This window comes from Apostichopus japonicus, chromosome 2 (genome assembly GCF_037975245.1).
Source record: "Apostichopus japonicus isolate 1M-3 chromosome 2, ASM3797524v1, whole genome shotgun sequence".
Lineage (NCBI taxonomy): Eukaryota > Metazoa > Echinodermata > Holothuroidea > Aspidochirotida > Stichopodidae > Apostichopus > Apostichopus japonicus.
Window position 1 is genome coordinate 25,855,676 of NC_092562.1, and position 10,602 is coordinate 25,866,277.

Sequence of the window (10,602 nt, forward strand, 5' to 3'; positions counted from 1 at the left end):
GTTATTAGACCTTTTTCTCCTTATTGGAATAAGTATCGTATTGTGAGAATTTTCCTGTACAGCCCTATAAGTATCCTTTTCATTTGGGAAGGTTTTCGGGAGGGTTTTGGGATAAGCCCTTTCCTTGTGTTGCTTGGTCATTTGGGTTTACCTAAAGCAGTGCAGCGAATACTGACACTACTTGAGGTTTAGAATTGTTGAGCCTTCAAGGAAATAACTTTTACAGTAAGTAAAATTACAATGGCAGCACTGATGACTGTTTTGTTTTGTTTTAATTAGGTCTTTGAGATCCTGCCTTAATGAAAATATACAAAATGAGTCTGTGTAAACTCCCTATTTCGTGGAACAGGATGTGAACTTTTACATCCATACTGTACTGTACTGTAGATAAATTGATAAACAGTCACACAGGAGATGCGTTCTTGGCATTAGGCATGAAAGTTTGATGTGATCCAGGAAGAGGTCTGTAGGTTGTCATAATAAAACTGATGCTGATTTATAAAGCTAATGAGTCAATAGTTTATAAAAAATACGGGGGAAAGCAAATGAAAATTTGGACATTATTCGTAAGATTTCGTGATAAGGATAAAAATGAGTAAAATCTGAAAGTTTTACTCAATCTTTCATTCATTATTTGTTTTAAACTTTTTCTTTGGAATTTTGATACCACATATGCTTTCATTTGGATGTCATAATTTAATCATTTGCTTCCACGAATAGAGCTCTTCCTTCTTGAGCGAGCTCATTGCCTCCTTGAAAAATCCATAGTAAAGATGTTTCTTTAATTTCTTTTTAGTTTTCTGTTCATTGTGGTATTAAAAACCTGGTCGATGCTTTTCTTATCTTGTTAACCATTTTTCTTGTATAGGTACACAATGCTGGTAGGACGGCCTCCATTTGAAACCGAGTCCCTGAAGGAAACATACACAAGGATTAAGAGAACCAGCTACAGTTTCCCATCTCATCTTTCTCAGGCAGCCAAAGAGCTAATCACCGATATACTTACCTCCAAACCAGAGAACAGGCCGTCTTTAGACGAGATTGCCTCCCACAAATTCTTCACGGGTGGGTTCGTCCCAGACGCCCTCTCGCCCAGCGCCTGCCACAGTACGCCAGAGTTTGGCGTGATGAAGGTCCTCGTCAGCGATAAGGAAGGTGCTGTCGTCACCGACAACTTCTGTCGGTTACGGAGAGAAAGTACGATGCAGAGAAAAGGCATGGCGTCCCCACTGATGGCCGTTAACATCGACAATAACAACTGCGATTTGGATCACAGAACATCGACGGTAAACTTCACAAGTTTTAAGCTTCAATGTGTACATGTCTCATGTATGCATGTATGTATGTATTTTAGATCCTCCTGCAGGCAGGAACTCGCGAAGAAGCCTCATTAGCTTATCAAAGCCGCAAGCTGACCGAAGTCAGTCTCATAGATTCATATTTAACGTCCATAATTATGAATTGTCAATTGTCAACAACTCTGTAACTGGACGACATACATTAATTTCGATTGACTCGAATTCGGGACCTTATGATTGAAAGGCACCGGCGTTTACCACTGAGCTAATACTCCACACTCCACTCATGTCACTAATATAGCCAGTCAATTCTGAGAATGATAGGTAGATCCATGGTAAGTTAGATGCAGGGAGCAACTTTGGTCACATGCAGGAGAGAAAGAGGAAGGATGTCTCTTAAAGACAGAGAGTGTGGGCCAGTGGGAGTTTACACACACGTTTTGTGTAAAGAAAAGTACTGTGTCTTGTTTTAAACAACCAAGAAATTAAGACGTCAGTGCAAGGTTGGAGGAACAGTAATCAGGTTAAAAAATTATAACAAACGTCGTAATACTAATCGATGTGTTGTAAAGGCATGCAAAGAAATTAATCAAAGCAGGATTACTTCACTTTTCCTGTTCTGTTTTTTCTCTTCTTCAAATTTGTGCTCTTGTATAGGGGTCTAATTCGAGGCAGCTTCCAGACACACCCACTCGAGGATACCAGAATCCCGTTTCTGCATCACCATATAGGAGATCAATGGATAGGAAAGGTAAGCGATACTTAGTAGTATGATAGGCTTGGAACTACTGTTTCTCAAACCATTGGATACCCTAAGTGACAACTTTGCCATTTTTTTTTTTGTGATACGAGCCATGAATTCAGCTTCACCCTTTTTTTCGGAACTTTGGAAGATACTCAGAGAGTTTTACAAAGCCTATCCCTACCCTCGCATAGAGCACTTCAGTCAAGAAAATATAGAATTTAGAGTTCAACTGATTTCACCTCAGGAGATCATATTTTTTATTTTTAACTATAAGTAGACTGTCATGTCCTTATTATTTATTCAAAATGTTGATTCCAATTTTTCACTTCTGTTTGTCCAATGCTGCATATTCAATAATTCATCATCGATATATCTTTCCGTTTATTCCTTCTTTAAATTTTTTTCCCCCAGCTATATGCAGTTTGTTTAAATGTGTACCAGTACCAATGAGTAAAGTCTATGAGATGTTAACCACCTGTCTTGACCATATACCAAAAGGTAAGAGTCCAAATCTATTTCCACTCAAATTATAAGTCAAGAGCAGATGTGTTAGTTGTTGTAATCACATAGAAGCAATGAGGCTTAGCAACCGGGAGGTTCCGGCTTCGATTCCCGGCCGGGTCATTGTAAGGTGGGTTTCTCATCCAAGAGCAATCTACGGTTTTTCCATCTGAAATGACTTTCTAAAATTGAAAAGATTTCAAACTTGAGATAAAATGTTGAGTTGGAAGCCACCTGACAAGTAAGTTTTAATCCATAAGCCCTTGCGGGTTTCTCCCACATTTGTAGTCGCCAGTGTTGCAAAAATCACTCCTGATTATTATTATTATTATAGATCTCGTAGGTAGAAGGACGTGGCATTCTTTTTTGTATGAATATCGTGGCATGGTTAGATTGATGCAAAAGGTTTATCAGCAGTCGATAATTGAGTGTACAAAGTTGGTTATACAGTTTGGAAGGCTATAAATTTTGTCTAATATTATAAAGTAGTTATAGTCTCTGTGTACAAAAACTGCTCCTCACCTTTGTATTGCATAGCAAATCATGCACATTTTGCTATAGCATATTGCCATGTGACATCGGATAATTTCATTCCCCTTATGAAACCAAGAAAAGTGCAGCTGTCAATCTCAAGGGCAAAGTACTGTATATAGTACCTGTAGTGAAGTTGAACACTCAGTACTATGGCAACTAGTTGGTGTTCTTACAGTTAAATATAAATACTGGCATTTATAACAATAGGAAGATAGTTTTCTTACGTTATTGCAGTTCCCGAGAATAATGTGAACCCTTTTATATTCTCACGGTATGTTCCCATGACAAAGGCATGGCAGCTTAGTTGTCACAAAGTTGATATCCATAATCACCATGGCGACAAGGTGAATTTGCTTTAACAATTGGAAGATATGTGCCTTGACTTTATCGTAGTACTTGATAACAATGGGAACCTTTTGTAGTTCTTGAGAACAGTGTGAACCTTTTGTATTCTCACGGTGTATGCCCATGACAAAGGCATGGCAGCTGTGTTCTAGTGATGTTGAATTGGTATAGCTGTGTTTTAGTGTTAGTTGAATATCTATACCTACCTTGATGTTGACCAACCAGGTCATAAATCCTATATATAATAAATACCAAATATTAAAGTGCTGTTATCATGAAATAAAACATGCTCAAGTACAAAAGAACCAATACCTGGAATAAAAAAATTACCAAACTTAAGAAAACCTAAAAGTAATAACAACAGCAGTGAAAGTAACAAATGATTCATTGAAAACATTGAAAAAACTATCCAAACATTTCAAAATATATCGCATTTCAAGGACAACTTCAGCAGTAATATTATAACAGTAAAGTTAAAGTATTTGACGGACATCTGCTGTTTGACCCAACAGGTCCCTAATTATGATCCCCATTGTCTTATAAGAGGAAAGGACTAATTCCTGACGAGGATAATTAACATTCAAACAACCACACTAGAGTGTTGAACAAGATCTTGTGATGGGGATTTCAACTAACAGTGCTTTCCTCCTTGAAGTTCATATAAATGTAACATATTCTGCCAACAGATAAATACTTTAAATATTCAATGTTTTGTCATTCCAAGAATATTTAAATCATTGTGTATTAAAATTTCCAGAAATTAGAAGGATAAGCAAATTTACCTTAAATTTTTTCCCGTTTTGACACCTCACCTCCTTCCCCATTTATTGACGTTTAATTTTCTTGATTTTTCTTTTATTCAGGAGAATACCTACAGACACCAAAGCACAAACCAACAGCAGAGGAAGCTCTGTGGATAAGTAAATGGGTGGACTATTCCAATAAATATGGATTTGGTTACCAGCTATCAAATGGAACGGTCGGCGTCATGTTTAACGACAGGTCAAAGATCATATTCCCACCAGACAGAAAGTGAGTCCTGAGGTTTCATTTCTTATGTAATATTAAATGCAGAGGAGAGGCAGGGGAATACTCCAGATGAAGATTTACCCTTACAATCCCCCCCCTCCACCTCCTCCTTTCCTGTGACATTACCATGTTGCTGTTAATCTTCTAATTAATATAACCACCCTTGTTCCCCTCCCCCCCCCATCATTCCTCTTCGCTTAGTTCTCTACCACCCCTTTTTTCCCCACACATTTCTGTCTTTGTCCTACAGTTTATTCCCTACCCCCTTTCCTTAATCCTCTCTTTGTCCCTCCACTGTTTATCTCCTACCTCTCCTTTTCCCCTGTTGGTTTCTTTCTTTCCTCTCTCCATCCCTTGTCTACTAATCCCCTTATACTGTATCTATCTCTTTGTGTTCACCATGCTCATTAACCTGTCTGTATTCTGTGCGTGTTTTGTCCCTTCTGTTACTGTTACTTTTCATTTAGCCTCTGAAGCAGAGCCTGCTAGGATCGAAACGTCAGGCCAACTTACTTTTACACATAATACAACCACTAATTGAACTGGAAAGGTTGTTATATTTTTCATCGATCTTTCATTTTCAAGTTCCGTGCAATACCACACAGCAGATGACCAGTCATCCCATTATCCACTGACCAATACACCTCAGAGACTCTCCAAAAAAGCCACCTTGTTAGATTACTTTGCTACCTACATGGACGACCATTTACCAAAGGTAAGTTATTGCTATGAACCTGCATTAGTTATTGCGATGTAACCTGCTTTTGCGACGTCCAATACATAAGTGGAAATATACCCGCAGACAGTGATGTCAAAATAAATCTGGGAACTTTATTCTACTCTTTCAATATATTCTTCTTTATCAATCCAAAATAGGGATCTTCAATGACCATGTTTATCAGCCCATGCCGGTAACTAACAACACTAGAGAAAGGATTAAAAGTGGTTGGGGGTGGGGTGATGGTGGGGGTAAGTGGGAGGGTAGGGTAGGAAGGAAAGGGGAGATGATGGAGAATTTGAAGGTTAGGGAGATTGCTATCAGTAACAGTATGGGTTGAGTTGCAGGGTCGATGTACTAATTTTACATTGTACTTTGTGCAGAAAACTTTTGGAAGGATTAAAAGAGGTACAGTAGGGGTGAGGGGGGGGGGGTTGGTTTGCAGGAGAAGAGAGACAAAGGGGGAGGATTTGGGAGATTGTTATCAGCTGTGTGATGTTATAAGTATCTTCAGCTAACAAACACATAAATATGAACAACATGATCACTTTGCTTTGGGTTATGCTATTTGAAAGTTGTGACTGATGTTATAGGTTTTGCCTGTCATATTAGTGTACATTTTGTATCCCACCGCATGACCTTCCACATAAAATCAGGACTCTCAGTCTTGTACTGAGTGTTAGCTCAGTGGTTAACGCCGGTGCCTTTTATTTATAAGGTCCCCAGTTTGAGTCACTCCAAGAGTAATGTAAGTCGTCCAGTTACAGAGTTGTTGACAATTGACAATTCATGATCATGGACGTTAAATATGAATGTAAGAGACTGACTTCGGTCAGCTCGCGGCTTTGATAAGCCGATGAGGCTTCTTCGCGAGTTCCTGCTTGTAGGAGGATCTAAAATACACACACGTACAGATACTGAGGTTGGCTGGCCATTTAAGGCCATTGGCTTGAGCAACTTAACCTGCCAACCTTGCACGTTACTGAATCTAGGTATGGTGAGATCTTGACCCCATGCTCCACCCCTTGTTTTTTTACCTCTGGCCCTGGAAGGAAATTAATTCAGAACCCTTGTTCTATAAGATATTTAATTGATCAAACTAAGACAATACCCTCTGGGTTTTCTACGAAGAACGAAAGGTTAATGAGTTAGTATTCGATTATACCTTTCCCTTTACAATTTTTTTAACTTTTTTCTTCATTATTGGCAATAACACATGACTATTCAATCTACCAAACAACAGTCTTGTTGGACTTTCATAAATCGAAATTTTCAAAAGTCAACTCAAAATGCTGTTTTTTATGCAGATATATATGTATATGTTTGCCATATAAGTCTGCAATTTCTTGCATCTCTGAGAGCCTGCTGTTGTTTGTACTATATAACATATTTATACTATATTATTATAATTGCATTTTGATGCTTGCATCTCTGGAAAAGGCTGTTCTTGTAATTTAAGCTGCCATATTTTAAATTCTATTTATTATATCAATTAATCTGTGATGCTTGCATCTGTGAGGACCTGCTGTTGTGCCATATATTAAAACCATATCGACATGTTTGATATTTTTGCACTGCGATTGTTTGAATTTCTTTCCCAACCTTGAAAATGCCTCATTTTATCAGGATTCTCTCGGCTGCAGTCGTCCAGACTCGCCTTGTATCCAGGTTCAGGTGAATTTTAAAATTCAACTCGGCAAATTAATATCGTTTGCATGCATTTCCGGCCCAAAAAATCCCTTTTTTTGTTTGGGTCTCTTGCATTTATACATTTTATTTTGGAATTTGTCTGTTTCTTCTATGGGTTTTTGCTTTATATATTTCATGTTTTATATTCAATGGTATTAATAATTTTATATCTCTTTTTCCAAAATTATGAATCCAAAAGCAGTTAAAATTGACTGTAAATACAGAATACTGTACAATTATTCACCTTGGGACAGATGATAATCTGTTTGTGCATCAAACTGAACATAGTACATTTTAGCAGGATGTCACATATATGGAATCTAAAGGAACATTTCCCTGTATTTGCAAATACCATGAGAACCTTACAGTCAAAAAATGTTATTGCCACAAATTAGGGTAAGAGTTATCAAAATCGTTGTAAAAGTGACAAAAGCATAATGTGTTTCTTTCTACCAAATATTCAACAGAAATGTGAGAAAAAGATGTAACTTTGTTTAAAAAGTAATTCTGAATTCAAAATCAATTTAACCACCCCATCTCCTCATTCCCACCTTAAATTGCAAGTTTACCAGTAAAATGTAGGAATTTCCTGTAGTTTCAGATTGTTAGTACCTTTTTTACATAAGTACTTCTACCCCTTGGCTCCAACACTTTCCCCCCCCCCCACATTTACTTTGGAAAAAGTTTAAAATTTTTAATTTCTGGATAATACTCAAAATTGGCAATACTTGTATGTGTGGTTGCAGTTTTTCCTTATCAGGTATGTACAGTATGTTTAATATAGATTAACTACATATGAAAAAATATGGAAATAGATTCTTGGAGAGAAAAAGAAAACTGCCAAATGCCTGTGTAGGTAAAAAAAGACAAAGCACTAGTACAAAAATAGCAAGACAAATTTATGGCTCTTATTTGAGGCTGTAATATTAGTTTATAAGGAAGTTTTATTATAAGGAATTATCAGGATTTTATTTCATGCTTCATGTTCTGACTCTGTTTGGCATGGCATTTAAAAGTGTTCTTTGCATGTGTGTTTCACAAATTTCTCGGTCGCTCACTTCTTAAACTGCATCAAAAGCATTCTTACTGTGTTTGCGCTTCTTGTAGATTTTGTTAACATTTGCTTGATCTTCACACCTGCCCAGACTTTGAACAACATCCATAAATTTCTTGTCTGAAGGTCACTTCGGTCCTTGCTTTTTGTTTAGACTATGCGATGATATGTAAATTCTTGTCTTTGTGCTACATGGCTTCATTCACACATCTCATTACTTTTCAATTTAAAGGAACTGCCTGTTATATCAGTTTTCTCGATATACTCTGTAGAAATGTCTGAAAGTCTAGAAGAGGGTTATAAACTCACCTTGTATTAAAAAATGAGAAAAAAAATGAATGAAAGGATAAGATATTTGATTTATGTCTTTAAGAAGAATGGGATTTGGATTTAGGTGAAAATTATAATGTTGTGATCAACTTTATGTCCGTTTCCATTTTTTTCCAGCAATTTTCCCTTTTTTTTTAAACTTTATTGAATTATTGGTGAAACTCACAACTGCCCTTAACAAGATGAAATATTGCTTTATGTCCAGGGAATGCACACACACACCTGTGTCTTAAGTTTGCAGTGCTATGATTATGTTTGATACAGTTATTAAATCATATTTTGATGCTAAAATAAACTCATGCTTTTCTTTGTTTTGTCATGCTGTTTCTTCATCGTTTTTCCAGCATTTGTTTTAACATTATGGAAGACGGCTACATTTAGAAATTCAGAATTGTGTGTCTCTCTTTTATGAACCCTTTCTTTAATTTGTTGCAATAATAGATAATATAGCTTCATAGCTGCTGGTTAATTGCAACAGGTCGGTATACTGTACAACCCAAACCACCGGAGAAAAACTCAAGTGATGATTTGTGTAAAAAATTGTTTGACTTAAAAACAGGTCAGATCAGACCTAGGGTTTTCTGCTTAAGGGTTAATTAACTGATTCTCAACATTTCATATCCCAGACACTATTCAGTTAATGTTACTGTGCAAATAACAGATTAAAACAACCACTTCAACATGATAACTTCGTTAGTTTTAATATGAAGATCTGACTGAGTCAGACAGACTAATAAATAAACATTATTGTGTGAATTTAGAATTGATAAGTTCCTCTTCTACTTCCCCCTTTTATGTTCCTATGGTACCATTTGATCGGTTTCAGTAGTTGTATTTGTTTCATGTGTATTTCTCTCTGTTTACTTCTTCTTTCTGTTTCATTCTTTTAATCATACCTGTAGGTACCCCCCTCCCCCCCCCCCCCCCATTTATAGAAGTAGCAGAGAGTCATATAATATAGAAAATAACATCAGAATACTATAAAATTTCATGAAATTTACTTCAAGAGAGAGAAGAAAAAAATGCAAACAAACTGCATACAGTATCTACTCAACAAATCTGTGTAGGTTAAATGTTATGACTATTAAAGGGACTGACAGTTTGATCCTAGCAGGATATTCTCCAGAGGCAAATCCGAGAGGAACAGAAAGAAAAATCAGTTTACAAACGACAAGAACAGACATGTTAATTGGACATTGAATCTGTGGAATACAAATCTGAGAGATATTGACCTGCTTGGCATTACATAGCAAAGCAAAGCTCTACAACCATCCTTCCTCATCTTGTTTCAGATAACGGAAAATACCTAAAATATGAAGCGATGCAAATTCCCATCTGACATGATTTGCAAGATTCAATATTAAAAAATGAGAGCTCATAATGGGAGGTGTTCAAATTGACACCTTGTAAAATTGTTGCATAGTTTTCATTAATCATTGTCTTTTAGAAAGATGAATATTTAGTATTGTTAGTTTCATTCGTTATAACATAAAAAGTGTTTTTTGTTATTTTTATATCTACCGTTGTTAATGTTTGTTAATTTTTGTTATTCTTGTTTCATTGTTTATTTAAAATTATTTGCTATTATTTGAGGTATTGCATCATATTAATTATTCATTTCTTTATATTATATATTATTTCAATTGTTTTTTTTTATCATTACTACCACCCTTTCTCTCTCATTCTTCTTCTTTTTCTTCCTATTTTGATTATTCATGGATTATGATCTGTTCGTTTTTTCTTAAAGGGTAACGTGCAAAAAGCAAAAGAGACTCAAAGATTATCTTCTCCTAAACATAAGGTCGTCGGTCTGGATTTGATCCCTGACAGCCCTGTACAGCCACACCTGGACAGGTGGACCAGGAGCAGAAAGGCCATTGCTATGTACCTCAGTTGTGGCATCTTACAGGTATCTATTGTCATAGTTTTGTGTATCTTTTTTTAAATTTTTTATATAGTCATACACATTGGTTTATTGCAATATTTGTGTACAACGGCATACTCATATAACCATCATAGTATTTGTAAATTGCAATTGTATTTTGAAATACTTCCCTCAGTGACGGATCTAGAATTTCTTTCTCCGAGAGAGACAGGACAAGTATTGGTAGATACAGAAATAACTTCCAAAGAGCCTAACTTTTTTCATGATTTATTGGAGTATGAGACACTGGGCTGCTACATTATCTCAATGAAAGGAAACCATACCAAGTTTCTGACATTTCAGTCTTTCCAAAAGTATGTGTCACACAAATTTGTCAAAACTTGTTACGTCACTGTTATATACTTCAGAATGGTTCGACAACGAAAAGGTACAGATGAATTGGTTTAGTACCCCCTAATTCAAAATTGTTGGTAA

At 36.2% G+C, this 10,602-nt stretch overlaps 1 protein-coding gene across 2 annotated transcripts in view; it reads left to right on the plus strand.

Moving 5' to 3' along the window:
- The window catches only part of LOC139984078 (serine/threonine-protein kinase PLK1-like), a 42,460-nt gene that overhangs the window by 25,133 nt on the left and 6,725 nt on the right, over positions 1-10,602 (plus strand). The window contains exons 7-13 of one of the 2 annotated variants that reach the window (XM_071997765.1): positions 869-1,286; positions 1,956-2,049; positions 2,455-2,541; positions 4,287-4,455; positions 5,038-5,167; positions 6,797-6,844; positions 9,991-10,152. In XM_071997765.1, the coding sequence (XP_071853866.1) occupies positions 869-1,286; positions 1,956-2,049; positions 2,455-2,541; positions 4,287-4,455; positions 5,038-5,167; positions 6,797-6,844; positions 9,991-10,152 (1,108 nt within the window). The remainder of the gene's footprint in view (positions 1-868; positions 1,287-1,955; positions 2,050-2,454; positions 2,542-4,286; positions 4,456-5,037; positions 5,168-6,796; positions 6,845-9,990; positions 10,153-10,602) is intronic. The other variant, XM_071997770.1, reaches the window with a different exon arrangement.